Source organism: Protobothrops mucrosquamatus, unplaced genomic scaffold (assembly GCF_001527695.2).
Source record: "Protobothrops mucrosquamatus isolate PMUCROS unplaced genomic scaffold, P.Mucros_1.0 scaffold1141, whole genome shotgun sequence".
Lineage (NCBI taxonomy): Eukaryota > Metazoa > Chordata > Lepidosauria > Squamata > Viperidae > Protobothrops > Protobothrops mucrosquamatus.
The window spans coordinates 174,681-194,703 of NW_015387358.1; the positions used below are offsets into that span (position 1 = coordinate 174,681).

Here is a 20,023-nt window from a genome sequence, read left to right on the forward strand (position 1 = left end):
TTTTCACTCCAATGATTTATATCATCTTTTAGAGCATGCAACCATTGCTATGGCGATATATCACTAATGAAGACAGATTTTATATCGCCACAACAATGATGGGGTGATGCTACATGACACTATAAAACATTAATGTAGAAATCTCTTTACAGCTATTCCTTGCCAGGCAGTGTTGTATGGCAGCAGTTGTGGTCAAATCCTATTTCTTCTTCTTCTTTGTCCTTCCCATTCAGAAAATGCGAATCTAAAAAACACACTTTCCAGTCTTCCAGATAGTTTGCTATTGTCAATCAATTATTCACCTGGTTCAGTGCAATATGATCACAAGAGAAGGGGAAGGAGAAACCCAGTGGGAAATATTTCTTGCTTAAATTAAGTCCACCCAAAAATGTGCTCAGGCATTGAGCCATGAATTCAAAAACCTGAAAGAACAAGGAGAACATTGTAAGTAGACAGACTATGCCCCCATCCTCCAAAATGGGACAATTCAGAATTTAAAGACAAAATAAAAATTTCAGATCAGAACCTCACAGAATTAGGTAACCTGACTTTTTTTTTAAAAAAAAAATCCTTGAATCATCATCTTCAATTTATTAGTTCATCATCTATGTAGCATTCAAGTTATACATGTTTCCTCGCCCTTTTATTCTCACAATTTTACAAGGTAGGCAATTAGTCTAAATATAGATAGATATAGGGACTAGCTCAAGTCTCTCTATGAGCTTCATGATTGAATGGGCATTTGAAGCTATCTCCCTATTGAAATTGTATTGCTACAATACCCTTATCTTTGCTCAGTTCTCTGGCTCTAATTTCTCTGAAAAAAGACAAGCATATTAAAATGTAAGAGAAAATAAATGTACTTCCAAGATGGATAAGATTTTAAAAAATATGTGAATGAAATGAATCAATTTTTTTTTAAAAAAAGATATACTACAGGGTATTTAATTCATTCTTAAATCTATGTAACATGTCTGCACATATATGCTTTGCAAGAGGATGTCTAACTTCGGTAGGAAATTAAATCAAGAAGGAAGGAATTAACCTTTTTACTGTCCAATTTTGTAACCTATGGATAACCTCCTTTAATATATAGGAGAAATTGAGCAAATGTAAATAAAATATACAGGAAAAAGGAGGGAACATGTGGAGGGAAAGCCACTGAGAGGACAGAAAAACATTCAAGAGATATTATTTTATTATATTTTTGATTATCTCTGGGAATGTAAGGATTATATGTTTATAGTACATATAAAAATTGCAATCAAAATATGCTCAAATGGAGAAGATTTTTTTCAAGTGGCTAAAGATTTAGTAGGAGACAGATTATCCCAAAAATAAAAGGCACAGCCCCTTTCCATATGCAGGACTGTGCTGGCATAGTGTTTTCTCCTTAGGTTCCCCTTATGCCACGGGTTCTTGCAGAAATTTTTTCAGCTGAGCTAAATAATTTCAGCTGCTGTGCCAGAAGAAATGGGGTAGCATATTTTGCAGCATGTCCTCTTGCACTGTGAGAACAGGTGGATCATATTTGTAGGAATTCTCACGATTCACCTTCAATTCCTCTGAGTTCCCTTCTCCTTCCTAAAATCAAAGTATTCCAAGAGGAGTATAGCAGAAGTTCCAAGAAAGCAAAGAAAAGCGGAGTGAGAGTAGCTAAGAAAAATGGGAAAAAGTGGGAAAAAAGTTAGAAAATCAATAAAATAACTTTTAAATATGGTACAAAAGGGGAAAAGGTGAAGACTGCAGACCGCCAATGAGATCATAATAGCAAGTAATTATGGATTAGATGAGCTGAACTGGATTTTATGGATTAGACAAACGGACAAATTCAGATGCATAGAACCATACCTGTTGTCCATTGCCACTCAAGATCTTCTCAGGAAATGAGAAAGTCTTTTTTTTCACCACCATTGGTTCATCAACATTATCCGTCAGTTGTAACAGCAAGACTTTCACCTGATCAAAAGTCAACTCTAGTCCCAGAAAATCCCCTCTCTCTGAAAAAGACATGTAAGTATCTAGATGTTTAGTTATCAAGACTGTGTTTCAGTCGTCCTATGGCAGTGGTGGCGAACCTATGGCATGGATGCCAGAGGCGGCACTCAGAGCCCTCTCTGTGGGCATGCGGCCGTCGCCCCAGTCCTAGGCCTTCAGCTGGGTTTTATAAAACATTTTCACTTTAGGCCTCCGCCGCCATGTGCAAAAAAAAAAAAAGGTTCAATCAGTCAATTTCTTGCGGGGAAAAAAAAGATCTTGCAAAGTTGGAATTGATTGATTGAACTTTTTAGTCCCACCCAGTCTGCCGTTACTACCGCAGCCATGCCCAGCCAATGGATCACGCCCAGCCAATGGGCCACGCCCAGCCAATTGGCCATACCCACCCGGCACTCAACGATGCATAAGTGGGTTTTGGGTTGCAGTTTGGGCACTCAGTCTCTAAAAGGTTCGCCATCACTGTCCTATGGTTGCCATACAACAGCTTTCAATTTCCAGATGAAAGATGATGCTTCTTGGTGTTTTATTTGTTTATTTATTTACAGATCAATGCACAATTTTAAACCCAAAGACCGTAAAGAGTAAGCAATGATAGATTATTTCCCACCGGGAAAGGAAACGTTACTCATTGTCCAGAATGACTATCACAAATGCCAACCTATCAAAAATAACAGAGGCTCATCACCACTTTATCAACATTTGCCATAAAATTAGAACAGCAGGGTCTTACACAATAGTGAAGACTCACATGCCTGTTCCACTAATTTATCACATAAAAACATGATAAAATTGGATATAGTTAAGAGGAAGCACAGAATCAGAAATCTGGTAGGTCCTTTGTGATTATCACGTTTTATTAAAAGGCATAAACTTTCATGAGCTGCACTTTGGCTCATGAAAGCTCATGCCCTTTAATAAAGTGTGTTAGTCAAAAAAATATGCTACCCCATTTCTAGTTTTTCTTGCCACCATAGGCTTACATGGATTTCCTCTTGCAATGAAGGTATATAAATGTGTTTATACCCAACCTTTTACCTTCTATGATGATTAAAAAGTGTTTGGAAACAAATTATGCCATCCTTGTCTCTGCTAATGCAGAGGTATAAGCCAGCACTGCATACACACTAAAATTTTAGATTATGTTGCTAGATGCAATTGAAGTGTATGGAGCATCTAAGAGTGGATGTACATAGACATTATGTCTTATACTGACAGGGTCATTTTAGATGCTACTTCCGCCTTGAAATTCCCCCCATATTATTTCATGGTAGTTTTTTCAACAAAGTTTCAATGTGCTGTCAAGTAGAATGTGGTGCAAAGTTGTGTGATACATATTTTTCTTGTGAAATGTTAACAAAAATGGATGATGGTTATAAAAAAAGGGAAAGTCAGGCCTGTAATTTTCTTGCAAGCAATGTAAATGTAAAGAGAGTAAAATAAAACAATGTTTTCTGATAATACCTACTTCTAAGATTGATTAGAGAAGGGACAAATTGTGAAAAGAACAGGAGACAAGGGTATCCTAATCTTTGCTTCCCACAGAGATCTGGAGGATAGGTAAGGATTTATTTTCTCTTCTTTCTAAAAAAAAAAATTCGACAAAAGCATGGAAGCAAAGAAACAATTATTCAGATCTGTGCATGTTCAGCAGATAGAAAATTGTTTATCATGTGGTTCCTGAAAAGCAAAGAGAGGTCAAAGAAGAAGGAGAGAAAAGAAGGGAAGATAAAGATAATTACAGGCTGAGGGAAATCTGGTGTGAAACAGGATGCAAGATTGCAAATTTGAGGCCAATCATCTCTTTTGGCTCACTTTCCGATAACTGTGGGGTTGATTAATGCCACAACCTCTGTAGGGAGATGGGAGCTATTTGAATGCTCTGCCCCAGACACCTGGTAGGTCCAGCTTGTTTCTAGATAGCACTTAGGGAGTTTCCCAATAGCCTAGAATGTGGTTATGTGGAGAGTCTAGTTGACCTTTGGAATATGGAGATAACAAAACCTCTCAACAAGATTTATCCCAAGTGACTTCTTCCTACATACCAGTCCTGATGAGCTCTTTAATTTTTAGAAGTACTCCTAAATAAAGCATCAGAAGAGATACTTAAGAGTATCACTAGTGGGTGAAAACAAATCTGACTGAGCATGAATGCAAACTGAGATTTGAGCCTATGCTATGGTGGGGAGGTCAGCAAAACAGAACTATTTCTCTGTCCTTATTCAACAGCCTCCAGCACCACCACCCCCAAGATTCCAGCAGCTCTTTTACGGTAACCTATAGCCTTTTAGGGACAGATGATTTGGAAGTAAAATCAATGAACCACTGAGAATTACTAACAAAGCAGATTGCCTTCATTCAGTCAGGTACACAGAATTTGAAGAGATGTCAATGATTAAGTCTAGCAGAAACATCTAGAAACAATATGACCTGTACATCATGAGGTAATCCAGAGTCCTTTAGGGGGTTTCTTGAACCCTGTCTGACCTGACTTGGTTGTGCCAAGGAAAGGATGAAAACTGGGTTTGAATGCTTTGTGGGAAAATGAAACATCAGTGTCCCCGAAGAGGGCATTGGGTAACCTAATCTAAGAAGCTAACCTGAATCAAGCTATATTAGATAACTGTTGTTCAGTCTTAATCTGCCTTTTTATGGAAGGTATGTGACTGATCATTGTAGAGAGAAGAGGGAATGCTTGAGAGATAGGAAGAACTGCTTTACTAAGAAAACAATCAGATAAAAGAATCCTGACTCCTATCCAGGAATGTAACATGAATAAATGTTTCAGACAAGCCCTCCCTGATTCTCATGAAGATAAGTAGAAGTCCATTCAGACTTGCAGGATTCTGTTACTATAGCTTTGCAGTAAAAACAGTACCGACCTACATGATATTGGATGCATAAACTGGTCTATTCTGAAAGACTAACATTAATCTTGCTAGTCTCCCATTTTCTAAAGAGGTAGAAGATCTCACTTTGACTACTAGAAATAGGAGGATATACTGCTATCTGCCAAACATCTCATTGCAGCTTTGCTACAAAACCAGCAGCAAGTGAATGTACAAATAAACAATTTACCAAATACCACAATGCAGCTAACATAATAGTTGGGACAGAATTTGCCTCAATCCACAGCCATACAGCAGCCTGCAGCACAACCAGTTGGGGCTTCTAAGGAAAATTTGGGACATCAAGATCAAACCCTGACTTTTACACCACAATGGGAACTGTTTATGGAGGGCAGAGTTTCCTGCAGATCATACCAGAGTGAATTTTGTGAAGTTTACTAAAACAAGGAGCAGCTAAATGACCATATCTATCACTGACGGCAATCCAGTTATCAGATTGTCAGTACTATTGATTTTCTTTATTTTCTTTTCTGCCATCTCATATTGAAATAGCTCTGGGTGGCTTACAGCAAAGAATTACCAAAAATTCATGGAAGATTCAAAATGATTGTGTCCAATGATTTTTGTTCTGATTGCAAGTTGGAAGATATGAAAATTCAGGCAAAAGCAGAGGAGAGTGAGATTATATATCTTGGACTTGAAATTACTTGCCAACGACCTGTCCTAACTGACCAGTTCAGAGAAGGGTTTGCTGAAGAACTGAGAGATGAGATAATTAGGTAAGGCATCCCAATTCATTCTGAAGAACTGTTCTAATGTTATGTAATAAATGGGAGCTGGAAGACTTGAAGCAGAAAAGACATGGCAAGGGAAAAGGTTTAACAACATCTTCTCCCATCACGCCCCTCCTGATGGCACTCTTGGAAGCTTGCACAGGGGAATCCATGCAAACTGGAGCAGGCAAGAGATCCCTGTCACTAGGAGAGAAATAAAGAAGGTATCTGGGTCTGTGTTTTCAGTGCAAAGTCTCAAACATTTAGCCAGATCACGCACAACAAAATTTCAAGTCTCTGACACAGCATCAAGACGTAGAATTTGTAAATACATGGGGCAATTCTTAATGCAATGATATTAGGAAACTTCACAGGACCCTCTTCCAGGAGCAGGCAAGCATACTATATTGTTTCTGTTATTTTTGTTTAGATTCAGGCCAGAGACTTGAACTTTCTGCTCTTGTGGATTCAGGGCAACCATTAATTTTATGGATGTGGCCATAGTATAGAGATTACGATTCTCAAACCAGACTCTTGAATGGTCAATGGGGGTAGGGGCGATAGACACTTACTGACAACAGGACTGTGCACAGACTCATTGCAGATCACAATCCAAAATAACACAGACCTCAAACCACCCTTCTTCCTTGCAAGTGCTTGCCAATGACTGCTGTTACCTGATCCAGATGTATTTTGACACAAGGGATGCTTACATTCCCATTCCCTTAAAAGTCAGCAACACTTGATTGTCAGCACTGAATGTTTCCCAGCCCAGCCCAATATAGCAGATGGAGACAACCACCTTGCAAGACAAATACGCAGACATTGCAGATGTATTTGGAGAAGAAGCAACTGTGTTCCCTCCCTACTGACTTGTGTGATTGCGCCATCAATTTGAAGCCAGGAACCCAAATTCAAGCAAGGAGACATATTCTAGGTCTACTTGTCAATTATCTATTCTGAAAGAATATTTGGATGTCAATGTAAAAAAACATGCCCATTTCCCCAGGATATGCACCAATATATTTTATCCATAAAGGTGGCGGGGGGGACACACAGGAACTCAGAAAGGAACTGAAGGGAAGCTTGAGGAGATGTGCATTACTACAAACATCTGAACAAGATGATTTTTAAAGACCACTATCTTCTATTCCTTATTTGGGATCCCCTGGAGCGCCACCAAAGGACACACATTTTTACACAGTTGGATTTAAAAAGTACTTACAGCTTAATTGGAATGAAGGAAGGAAATGAATACTTGACCACATTTGATACAAAATATGACAAGTTTGAATATACAGGGATGTTGTTTGGCTTGTAGGACTATCTTCTCTAGATTCAGGAATGAAATATTTTTGGACATTTTAGATAAGTACAGAATGGTGTATTTAGATGACAAGTTGGTTACTCTGAGAATCCTTCCTTGCATGAAATGCATGTCAGACATGTCTTTAAAAACTACTGTGGAAATAAATGTTTTTCCAAATAGGAGTAGAGTCCCTTTGACCTTCCTTAATTAGAAGATTTGGGGTATAGGACCTCTATTGAAGGCATACAAATGGATCCTGTAAATGTACGATCTTTCTTTATCACTGGCACACTTGCACACCTTGCTCCACTAAAGTGAAAGATGTGTAACATTTTCTGAGCTTTGCTATTTTCTACTGAAAGTTCATACCCAATTTTGCTGAACATATAAAACCACTGTCTTAGCCCCCCCTCCAAAGTTAATTGATTCTTATGGTCTACACCAGAATAAAAGGCACTTCAAAAGTTAAAAGAATTCTTTGATTCTCAGCCACTACTCAGACACCCAAACTCCACCCATTTTAATACAGACCAAAGCTTCAAATTTGCCAGTAAGAACAATTTTCCTCCAGATAAAGAAAGAAGAAAAAGATAAATCGACTGCCAGGTGCCTTTGATTCAAGGTTGCTTCTCCCAGTAGAAAGCAACTATGACATTTCCATTTGGAGTTATTTGTAATGAAAACTGCTTTCCAGTAATGAAGGCATTTCCTGGAAGAGGCTGCCAATATCATTGTACAAACCATAAGAATTTAGGTCTGTGGGAGATACAATCCCTCATTACTTAACAAACCAGGTAGGGACACTTTATCTTCTGTTTTGATTTTTGTACTTCCAACAGAACAAGGTTCCAGATCCCATTCATGTATGCCTGAGTACAATCTACCCTATATACCCAACTCCAAATAACATACTGCAACCAAGCAATTTGGAGTCCCACCCAAAGACAGATCCTATGAAAGACTGAGGAGCCAGGAGACAGGCTGATTATTTCAAAACAGATTAAAGCACAGCAGCAGCATGAAGTTTATATCAGGGTTCAAATGGATTATATTCAGGGACCCCAACAAGGCAATTTTTCACCTTTCACAACAGAGGAGAGGGCAGTTGTTGTATAATGGTTGTTTATACATTCCCCTTCTTTAAGAGAAGAACTATGACAATAGTTCTATTGTCTGCCATGACAATAGAATGGCAGGGCACGGGGGGGGGACGTTAGGGACTTCTGGTGATTAAGGGTAAGGGATTACATTTCATCTTGTCACGTCTATTATAAAACAAAATCTATTCCTGGAAATCCACCTGGCTTGTTGTAATTTCTAGAGACCCCTTCATGGCCCTAGAACTCAATATTACTGGATTTTATTATTATCTACCCCCAATGCAGGGATACCAGCATCTATCTGGTAGTACTGGATTTATTCACAAAACTGGTCCATTTAATCCCTTGCAAGAGCCTCCCAACAGCCCAGGAAGCAGCACAGCTTTTGTTTTTGGATCTAAAATGTTTTTAGATACACGGTATTAGCCAATTATGACGTTTTGGACCACGGCACACATTTACATCCATATTTTGGAAGATGTTTTCACACTTTTTAAATATTAAAATTAATTTGTCATTCTCTCATCATCCAGGTTCTAATGGTGACTTTAAGAAAGTTAGCCAATTATTGTAGCAATATTTAAAAAGCTAATTCTCCTAACAATAAGACAATTGGCTGAAATGATGCCTCTTGCAGAATTTGCCAACAGCAGTTCAATATATCCCCCCATCAAAATGTTTCTTTTTCAGGCAACTTTCAGCTGCTACATTCATGTGTTTCCCTCCATACCTAATGAATCATTAGTTCCCTGTGGTCAGATTTCTTACAAGAGAGGCAAGTGGGCCAGTGCCCTTAAAGGGGCAGTTAGACCTGGTAAACGCATCATACAAATAGGCTGTACATAAGCAGGAAGGGGTCAGAATTGCTGAAGGGGATTTGATGTGGTTTTCTACAAAACTTTTGCCATCTGCCTGATTTTCAAGAGACTTGACTTAAAAAGTTCATTGGTCCCTTCCCAGTGATTAAACAAATAAACCCAGCCTTCCATTTGCAATTGCCAACGTCAATGAAGGTTCATCCTGCATTCTATAGATATAGGTATCTGCTTCTAAGAGAGGCACCCTTCTCCCTGCACACAACAGGTCCACCTTCCCTTATGCTGGTAGATGGGGTAAAATAATATGAACTGGACACTACACTGGACTCTAGACATAAAGGAAAATGTTTAGAATACCTGGTCCAGCAGAAAGGCTATCCAGATTCAGAGAGATTATGAAAGACAGCCTCAGACGTGCATGCTCCACAATTGGTGCACAAGTCATTGATTGACATACAAGAAAAACCCCACCCACAAGAACTACTACTGTTGCAAGAGACTGGGGCAATCCAAAATGAGCAAGAGTTTGACTTCTATTGGTCGGAAGGGGTCACAGAACTGTCAAGTACACAACTAGAGAGCAGGGAAGAAGTTCCAGCTCCATATACACCAGGGATGCAGCACTGAGCGCAAGGCAGAGGCAGCTTCTTCTGGAACAGGAAGATAAAGAGTAGGCAGCCCAGCAGAAAGGAACTCTCAGAGTACAAATGAATTATAAGTTTTGTTGAGGGATCTTGGGAAAGTGCCAGCAGAGGAGGGGAGCAGCACATCTGTATTTTGTACTCATAGCCAGACTTGGATTTCTCTTAAGAACAACAGGGTGTGTGTGTGTGTGTGTGTGTGTGTGTGACTGGGCCAATGGGGGAGGTGATGTAAAGGACAGAGGGCATGGCCTGGATGGAAGAGCCACTACCAAAACAACAGTCAGATGAAAGAGGCCTGAGCCCTGGGCAGGCATGTAAACTGAATAAATTGAGACAATCTCCTCCCTAATTCTCATAAAGGGAGGGAGGAGGAAGCACATTCAGACTTGCAAGATTGTGTTACTATAGCTTTGCATGACCTACATCAGGGGTCCCCAACCTATGGGCCGCAGCCTACTACCAGGCCGTGGCCTACTGGTCACCAGGCCGCGCACATGTGTGCGTGCACTCACCCCCACTTGCGCAGTCAATGTTAGTAACCCAGTTGTTAAATGATTCTGGCTTCTCCATAGACTTTGCTTGTGAGAAGGTCACAAAAGGTGATCACATGACCTTGGGACACAGCAATGGTCATAAATATAAACCAGTTGCCAAGCATCTGAATTTTGATCACATGATCATGGGGATGCTGCAAAGGTTGTAACTCTGAAAAATGGTCATAAGTCACTTTTTTCAGTGCCATTGTAACTTTGAATGGTCACTAAATGAACTGTAGTAAGTCGAGAACTACAGTATACCAATTGCAAGTGTTCCTGAAGTAGAAGGTATTGGCTATAGTCTCCCACTTCCTTGTCACCTTGTGGGTAGACTACTGTAGTATGTTCTACATGGACCATCTTTGACGACCATAAATTGCAACTTATGAAAATACAACTCACATTTAGCTAAGACAACCCGGTATTATTATATAATGCCAATATTGCAGGAATTTCATTGCTTGCCCATTTGTTTCTGGGTACAATTTAGACAAATGACATATAAATAAATAAAGCCTTGGAATCTAATTTTACCACAGCACTTCACACACTGAAGAGGTTTGAGTGCAGATTCTGCTCATGTAATGATCTTATGCATTTTCAGTGTGAAGTCATTAAGAAACTGCTTCTCTACAGTGTTGGAGAGCTATCCTCAACAAGAATAATGTGGAGGTGGCAGAAATTTTCTAGACCGTATTCTACATAACTATACTACATTAATGAATCCTCTGCCTGTTATGGACAAGCCCAAGAACTCAGAGCACAGATCAAGACCTTTATCCTTACCCTAGGAATTGTTGCCTCAACCCAGCTGCCCATGAGTAAACATCACTAACTGCAGTTAAAGTGCAGGTTAGCAGATCTGGGCATTCCGGGACCATCATTCTTGATCTTTTTATTTTTATGTGAATTTAGAGTGGGGGCATTATTTTATATGTTGACTTTGTAATCTGCCTACAGCCTTTAGAGAATAAGGGGTATGCAGACTCAACAAACACTAGATTAAAAAAAAAAATCTCGTGGACATAATTTATATTCTCTCCACAACTCCAAGCAGGGAAAAATACTGTTTGGGGAAAGGCATTATGTGCATGCTCCCACTTACGTGCATACAACTTTAGATGTTATAATTCCAGCAAGAACATGGAACCAAACATTATCTCTTACCTATACATCAGGCTTATTTATTCATTAGACTGGTATCTCACTCTTTTCGGTGCATCTCAAGGCAATGTGTGCAGTACTCCTCCTCCTATTTCCCTACAATAATCCTGTAAGGTGGATTGATCTGAGAGAGAGGAATTGGTTGTCCCTCAGCTGGCTTCCATGCTTAAGCAAGAATAAAAACTCATGGTATCTGACTTTCTTTCCAGGGCTTTAACCATACCTATTCAATAGTTGCCCCCCTAGTAGTGATGAATACTACCTGGTATGATGTAGGGAACAAATTTTGAGGTTATACCACTGCAATTTCTTACACTGGGTTATGTATACGTATCTGTGTAAAATAATAAATAGTAATAGAACATTCAAATTCATTCCTTGTGAGATCTCATGTGAGAACACCTTACATCTATATCATTTTTAATGTTCAAAAATGTATTTTCTTTAAAAAAAATAAGTTTGTCAATGGACTCTGTATTGATGATCTTGGGTTAAGATGGAAATCCATAATCTATGAAATTTCACAGCATGCTTACCACTACCATCGGGCAAAGCAGAAACATAAGTTGGCAACATAGGTAAGTAACTGGTTGCTTTGTCCTTCTCTTTGAGGCCCTTTTCCAAGGCTGCCACCATTAACTTCTTCACAGACTGAAGCTGTTCCAGGGTTACGTAAAAGGGCAGAATACGTTTCTGGATGTGTTCAGGGATAGAGGAAATTTTAGGAGAAGGTCGATGAGGTATTAACCTATGAGCAGGTCTGGCTTCTGAGCCAGTTTGTAAAGTTGCTTTGGTAATGGACACAAAGCTAGTTGAACTTCCCCTTTCTTTAGGAAACCCTTGCTCAGCTCTGGAGGACCGTGGCAAGCCGGAATGCATTAATGAAAAAGAAAGAACGGATGAGGTGGTGGCACTAGACTCCTGACTGGGGAAGGACAAAGAGTCTCTCTCGGTCTGGTCAATCTCAGAGGCATCGGACCCTGACTTGCTAAAAGCAAAGAATGTGTTAGAGTCTGGGGAGGCATTTAACATCATGGAGAACCTTTGGGAGCTCTGGGAAATTGGCTGTGAATCTGAGGTGTTTTTCAGGAAAAAGGAAACCTTGGAAGAGCCCTTGATAGAGGGAGTCCTTTCTGACTTAGCCGAGCCACCACTGCCATGCTCAGACCTGGGATCTAAGTCCTGCTCAGCCATGGCCAGAGTCCCCTGGCCAGCTGAGTCACCCAGATGTGCAAGGGGAGCGGAGAGAAGTACAGGCAGCCAAAGGAAGCCTGATAGGGCAGGAAGAGATGCTGAAGGCTGGCAGGCGAAGCTGAGGGTCGGGCGCTGAAGAAGGCATCCGGTGCAAGAGCAGGCAGGGTGGCAAGAGGGGCTGCAGCTATTGGGCGTGAAGTCCGAGAGGAAAGGGGAGAGGGACAAGCAGGAGCTGAGGCAGGGGGGAAAAAGGAGGAGAGAGGGAGGGAGGGAGGGAGGAAAGAAGGAAGGAGCCCAGGTCGAGTGCGAAGGAAGCGGGCGGGGGAAAGCAGGGAGGAAATTCCATGGAAGGCAGTTGGAAACGGGCTGCCGGGAGAGAAGAGCCGGAGGGAGGGGGGAGCGTAGATCAGGGACCACAGAGTTACGCGCAGGTTAGAAGAGTCATCGCTCTCTCTGCAACTGACTTGCTTGACCTCAAGGGAGGTCCAGATCGCCCCTCCCTATGTTCCGTTAGGAAGTGTGTCGGTTTGCACTTTTATTTAATCTCATTTCCAGGCCGCCAAATGATTTAGCTTGGCTTCATAAAGCGAAAAGCAGGAGGAAAACACCCCCGCCCCCCTATAATGGATTAAAACACACAGACGCACTTGCTCCATGGGAAGAATTTTTTATTTAAAAAAAAAAAATTCACATTACCCCCATGCTAGAGGAGCCTGCCAGCGAATTTATCCGAAGGCCTGGGGGGAAAGAACAATGTTTCAGGCTTCCTTGAAGGAGGTTAAGGTGAGTTATTTTTAAAATGGGCATCTGAGACCGAGATAACTGGCCATAGAAATGACCAACTTTCTCTAAGGTAAAATGCACAACCAGAACAAATGCTAATGGAGGATTTACTGTGTGTAAAATTAAAATGGTTTTGTTTGTTGAAAAAAAAAAAAAGATTAGCTTTGGTAAGACAAATTCTGAAATGAATGCAGTCCACGAACTCAGTTTGCAAGGNTTTACTAGGTATACAGTATGCTGTTTTCTTCCCAGATGAACAAATCCTCCCTGCTCCTAGTTTTTTACCACTACTAACAAGCCTGTGAGGAGATTGGCCTGAGAGCAATGGTCAGAAGTCACTCAGTAAGCTTTTATGATTGAGGGTGGCCAGTTCTAAACCATCACCATCACCATTACACCTCATTAAGAGGTTGCATTAATTCACCAAAGCACCAGAGGCAGGACAAGAAACAATGGCTGGCAACTGAACAAAGAGAGAAGCAACCTGGAATTAAGGAGAAACTTCCTGGCAGTAAGGACAATTAACCAGTGGAACAGCTTGCCTTCAGAAATCGTGGGCGCTCCATCACTGGAGACTTTTAAGAAGAGACTTTTAAGAAGAGTCACCTGCTTCAGTGGGGGGCTGGACTAGAAGACCTCCAAGGTCCCTTCCAGCTCTATTCTATTCTAAGGTAAACTACTTTTAATATTGCATGCCAGAGTTAGAACGGAATTTGCCATGACCAGAATGTCCCATTGAAATCATCCTTCACATTAAAAAAGCAGTAAATCTAATACCTGGCCCAGAACTAGTATCTGCTGCGAATTGGGAATATGTGCTCCATTGATTTGCATTTAGATGGATTGTGAATTTAATACTTCAAAACCTTCTTTTTTAAAATCCTGTGATGTAAAATGTGAGTTGGAAATAACAAAGCATAGCATAGCATCTACAGAAGGAACACGTGGCTCATCACTTCGGTCAAGATTTGCTTGGTAGTATGCTCATTTGTCCAGAAGTAAGACAAATATAACCTGGAATGACACAGGAATACTACTGGGATGTTGGTGAACAATCTTTCCAGTTACATTTTGGTCAATGGGTGATTTGGCTGATGGCAACCATTTTGCACTGATTACTGTATTCAGGAAAACGTTCTTAAGGGTATTCTACTGGGATTTCATTGGGAATGAAACCGGAATTGAATGTCTAGGTATAGTATATGGAAAAAAAACAAGAGACTGAACTTGTTAGCATATGCCTTGCATGACCACCTGGAGTCAATCCTTGGGATTTCTAACCTAGTCTTAACCTCCATTCATTTTTGGTGAATATGGATAAGAGACTGAACTAAAGTTAGTATATGCCATGCATGACCACCATCATTTAGCAATCCAACTAAACTAATTATCTGATTTGTTATAAAAGAAACTTCTTATGATTCCCCTGTTACACCAGTAGTTCTATATACAGGTGACCAGTTTGAGAGGAAGTGTCAGTACGGATTCATGTATTGTTTGTGGGGGGGGACTAGAATGGAAAATATGTCCATTCATATCTTTCTATTGGGATTTTTGTAAAACTGTGAGTGCCATTATAGTGTTTAGTACTGTACTGCTCTTAATAAAATATCTAGGAAGAAGTCCACAAGTCTTTTTTTTTAATTAAGATATTTTTAACATAGTGTTCTGTCATAAGGAGAAACCCCTCTTCCAAGAAACAGGCAGGAACCGCAAGAAAAAAACAACCCCTTTTATTCTCATAGACGTGAGTCAATGTCCAAAGCAAACAAACACAGTCCACAGAAACTCCATCCTCAACACGAACAGTGCCTTCGGCAACCAGCACCTCCCACACCTTCCCCTTTATAATTCAGCCAAGGCGTGGCTTCCTAATGCCTTCTCCTTTGCCTTTGGAGCCGCCCCATTGCATTCCTCTGTCCTACTTGCTTCTCTTTCCTGCGCATTCGTGCATCCGGGATTTGTCCCAACTGTTCTTCATCACTGTTCAACTTAGGCTCCCAGCACAGCTGTGTCTCGGCCTGCACGTGAGTAGAGGGGCCAGGCTTCTTGTCCGACTGTAAGTCTTGGAGCTCCTCAGAGCCTTCCTCTGACTCTAATGTCACTCCAGGCCCCTCCTCCTCATCTGATTCCTCAGACTCAGCTGCCGGATCCACTGGCTGGCGAGGAATCAACACATAGTGCATGCTATTAAACATCTCTGTGCAGCTCTTGCAAGTAAGAGAAAATTCTGCCCAGGATTTATTAACTTCTTAAAGAGGTATATTTGATTTCCATTCATTGGTTTTCCTATTGATGGTAGTTATTATTCACAGTTTATGCAGTATTGACTGTTTTTGCAATGGCCTATGGCTAAACAACTGCATTTAAGATGCACCAAAATTCATTTTTTATGTTGCTGCAACAAACATGCTTACCTCTTTGAGAATGTATTTATTTTATTTATTTACATATCAAATATGGAGACTGCCCATCTCATTCACAAAGCCACTCTGGGCTGTGTACAATTAAACACAATTGTTAATTACAATTACCCCAGTTCTTAATATCAATAGTCAATGAGCCGAAACCAGCAATGAAAATATCAATCTTTGGAGGGTCTGAAAAGACAAGTGACAGATTAGAAAAGAGAATTTGAGATTATAATGAATTGTTCCATGAAAATGTCAATTCGGTTTACAACGGCTGTGGAAATGGCAAATTTCAATAGAAGAGAATATATATAGCTTACGGTTCAACTGTGTAGTTCTTAGTGCTCTCTGAGATTTTTTTGTTTGCTTGTAGACATTTTATTACCTGACAAGGTAACATCATCAGTGCACCACTCCCAAGTGAAGTAAGAGTGGGCTTTGCTGTATGTTTATATACAGTAGTTTGCCTTGCCAATGTTGTTAGAGGTGTGGTTTTCTCCTTGGTAGTTCTTTCATTAGGATAGTGTGTTGTTTTCTTCTTTCCTTGTCGATTTTAATCCTTTGAAGATGTGATTGTTTCATGTATCTTCTCTAGTTATTTCTTCTTTATTTTGGTGAAGGGATTGTCTATATACTAGATCAATACTTTCAAGTATTTGTGGGAGTGCTATAGTTTCCAGATGCTGCATAGTAATCTCTACTATGAGTTCTGAGAGTGGTGATCTCATGGATGTTCCTCTGATTTGTTGGTATATTTGTCCATCAAACTGAAAATTGGTAGAGGTTGATGAGGTTCATGATTTGGATATTTCGATCTTAGTGTATTTGGCTAGATCAGGGGTGTTGTGTAGTACTGCTACCATGGATTCTTTAATTGGGTTCTGGATCAATGGACATACACTTCCTCCTCCTCAGTCAACCATTCCTTGGGTTGTAAGGTATGCAGGTGGATTCAGGTCTCTAGATTCTGATTTATAGTCTCCTCTCCTCCTTTGCTTGCTACCACTCCAAAGTGAAACAGCTGATCTCTCGGCTAGGAGAAATGGTGAGTAAGGTGAAGAAAAAGTTCGAAGAGTATAGCCACCTGTCAAACCACTGACAATCACAGCAGTGATGTTAAGAATGGAAACCAGGGAAGCCTTCTCTGTATAGGAAACGAGGACAGTGTCCTTTAGCTGAAGCTAGAACAGAGGCAGTGTTAGTGAGGATAGAAAAAATATATGCTGCTTTAGTTTTCTGGTGGCACACAGATGAGATGAGAATATTTCAGCTGAGCTGGAAAAGCTCAGAACTCCTAGATCAGTTGCTTGGGAATAACTGCATGAACTGAATTAATATCTTGCTTCTTGGATTCTGATAACTGTCTGGTTATATAAGGCCAGGTCCAAAATGAAGACATAAAGAGTCAGAACCAATTTTGATACACTAAGTCAGTGGTTCTCAACCTTTTTAATGCCGCGACCCCCCAACCGGTCGTAAGTCGAGGACTAAACCGGTCATAAGTCAAGGACTACCCAACCGGTCGTAGGTCGAGGACTTTCCCTGCCCGGGAGCGCTGCGCATGCGTGGTTCCGCCCCCTGCGCCAGCCGAGGCGTAGCTGGCAAGCGGCAGAGACGGAGCAGGCCGACCACCAGCTGGCCCAGCTCAAGGGAGGTAAGGCACCCGCTGGAAAAGGGGAAAAAAATGGCAGACAGCCTTGCTTGGCGACCCCCGTGAAATGGTCAATCGACCCCAAATGGGGTCCCGACCCATAGGTTGAGAACCACTGCACTAAGTGATATATCTTAGATGCTTAATGATATCCCTGAACTGGCTCAAAAGGGTGTGTGTGGGGGGACATTGTGTCGTTTTCCCCCCTTATGCCTATGACTTGCACTTAGCTGGAGTGTAAAGCTTCGCACCTGATTGAAGCACAGGATGGTTGCAGATATCCCCTTTCCCACCAACATGCTGCAATTAGCAGCAAATGCAAAACACAGCTAGATGGTGTCACACTGCTATGCACGCCGTAGGATATAGAAGTGTGACATAGCCAGTCACAGAATTATCCACTCCTCCTAGGACAAGGTGATCTGGCTTATTAAAAGCTATTTATTCAGGTGGTGTTATTCCATAGCCGGCCAGTTATTAAAGAGGAGCTACAGGTACAAGTTCCATGTCTGCTGCTACCACCTGTTATCTTGCTTCTCCTTCAGTATCTTGAAATGATGCCCAGTTTGATTCCTTTTTAATTAACATGTTATATAAAAAGAGAAGGAGACTTAGGACATTATGACATGTTTCATGCATTATATTATACCATAACTCATTTGATTTTGATTGAACATTATATTTGGGCTCAGTTATTTTTTTTTTCAATAATTTTATTAACAATTACAAATGAAGAGAATAAAAGCCAATAGAAACCTAAAAAAATACAAACAGAAAAATACCAAAAAATGTGGAACAGAGGGAGAAAAAGGGAAAAAAGGGAAGGAAAAAGAAAAAAAAATAACTTCCCTTTTCACCCCAGCAGGTAACACAATTTTAATAGCTTATCACAGAATATAAATAAATCTCTCTTCTCCCTGTAGCTCACCTCTTATATAAGGAAAAGGAGATCCAAATGCTACTTCAGAACTTTAATAGAACTTTAACAAGTCCCAGAGGTCGTTTTCTTGATCATCTGTTTTAAAGCAAAAATCCTTCAGAACTTTAATAGATTTCTTTTATACTGTATCAATAAGTAAAATTTATCCTTTTGTTTGTCACTTCTCAAAGAGTACTTCCAGATATTAACAGAGCTCTTTTATCTATCCAGAAGAAAAAATGATCCAGACCACTCTTCTGGTTTAATACCTGTTCATCTTTGTTAGGGAATGAGCTATCCATTAGATCCATTTCTATTACATATAAATCCCTCTTCAAATTAATTTCATAGACATCCATTATAGCTTGTTCTTGTTTTGCAAATTCATTAGAACCTGGTCTGTCAATTTTATCAAGCATTTGACTCATTTTGTTCAAAACGTGGCTGAAAGTATTCAGACATTTGCATTAATGATTTCTGTTCCTTTTCCTTTATCCTCTTACTCTAGTATCCAGCCTTTATAAGGTTTCCTTATCATAAAAAAACCGCAAAAGCAATCTCCATTTTCCCATGAGAAAGTATCTTCTAAATAATTCAAAACTATAATTGTAAATCCCTCTGGCCCTTTAATCCTTTATTAACTTGCCAAAATCCATATACTAAGTGCTCTTATGCTGCCTACTCCAAAAATCATATATTTTTATAACTTTTAAAATCAAATTTATACCATTGTCTTTTAAGGAGACAGAAACTCACTCAATGAATACAGTAATACTCTGCCATTATAAAAAGGTCTTAATTTCTCCAATATGCAAACACAAGTTTTTAAATCTAAAAAAGTGATATAATCTTAATGTCAAGTTTAATTCCACAAATACTGCTTTGTAAAAAGTAACTTGATGTTGTCCTGATTCTCAGCCAGTCCATTCATTAGCCAATCATAAAAATGGCAGTTTCCAGGGTCTATGGCAGGGGTGTCAAACTCGCAACGTCACGTGACGTGTCGCGACCTATTGGGATTTTTTTTGCCATTGCTGGCAATGGGGTGGGTGCAGTTTCGCTATGATGCATCTGGCCCACGGGCTGGCAGTTTGACACCTCTCATTTATGGTCTGGAAGGAGCAGCTGTCTGGAGTCATGCGGATGGTTTCAATAATTTTTCCTTAGTTCCAGGATAATTACATTGGCTTGGATCTGGTATTCAGTCACAATTCTACTCCCAAAAGCTCTCTTCTTAGCTAGTTAAAGCCATTATCAGCTTGCCATGGCACCTATAGGAAGTGAGCCAGGCTCAGCTATTTTGGTTTATTCAAATAAAAATAGTTAATATAAGCCAACAACCAACAAACCATGGCTTAGAATAATGAATGAACCCAACATATAATAAAGAGGTAGGTTTGTTGTTAAACTTATTAGGGATGGTCATAGGTAAAATGTTGTTCCTAATTCACTTTAATAAAGGAAAACTTCACTCAGGGTAGTAATTAACTATTGTAATGTAGAATAAAAAGAATATTATATGAAAGAGCTTTGGTGACGTAGTGGTTAGAATGCAGTATTGTATGCTAATTCTGCCGACTGCCAGCAGTTTGATACTGACAGGCTCAAGGTTGATTCAGCCTTCCATCCTTTTGAGATTGGTAAAATGAGGGCCCAGATTGTTGTGGAAAATATGGTGACTCTGTAAACCACTTAGAGAGGCTTTAAAGCACCATGAAGCGATATATAAGTGCTATTGCTGGTGTTAGATGTAAATTCATTCTCTGCGCATGTCTGCATGATGGTGGATGCTGCCCTTTAGCTCCGCACAAATGGAGTGGAAGAAGGGTAGAGGGGGGGCTTCGGAGACCCCCGAAGGAGCCAGAGGAGAGACCCCC

General features: G+C 40.2%; 1 protein-coding gene across 1 annotated transcript in view; it reads right to left on the reverse strand.

Annotated features, from left to right (window-relative positions):
- The window catches only part of LOC107291532 (hexokinase-3-like), a 32,850-nt gene extending 14,345 nt beyond the window's left edge, over positions 1 to 18,505 (reverse strand). The window contains exons 1-6 of the mRNA XM_015820540.2: positions 18,416 to 18,505; positions 17,479 to 17,527; positions 15,700 to 15,765; positions 11,725 to 11,955; positions 1,852 to 2,000; positions 303 to 422 (exon numbers count right to left, since the gene is read on the reverse strand). Of these exons, the coding sequence (XP_015676026.2) occupies positions 303 to 422; positions 1,852 to 2,000; positions 11,725 to 11,955; positions 15,700 to 15,765; positions 17,479 to 17,527; positions 18,416 to 18,505 (705 nt within the window). The remainder of the gene's footprint in view (positions 1 to 302; positions 423 to 1,851; positions 2,001 to 11,724; positions 11,956 to 15,699; positions 15,766 to 17,478; positions 17,528 to 18,415) is intronic.
- Positions 18,506 to 20,023: the final 1,518 nt, after the last annotated feature.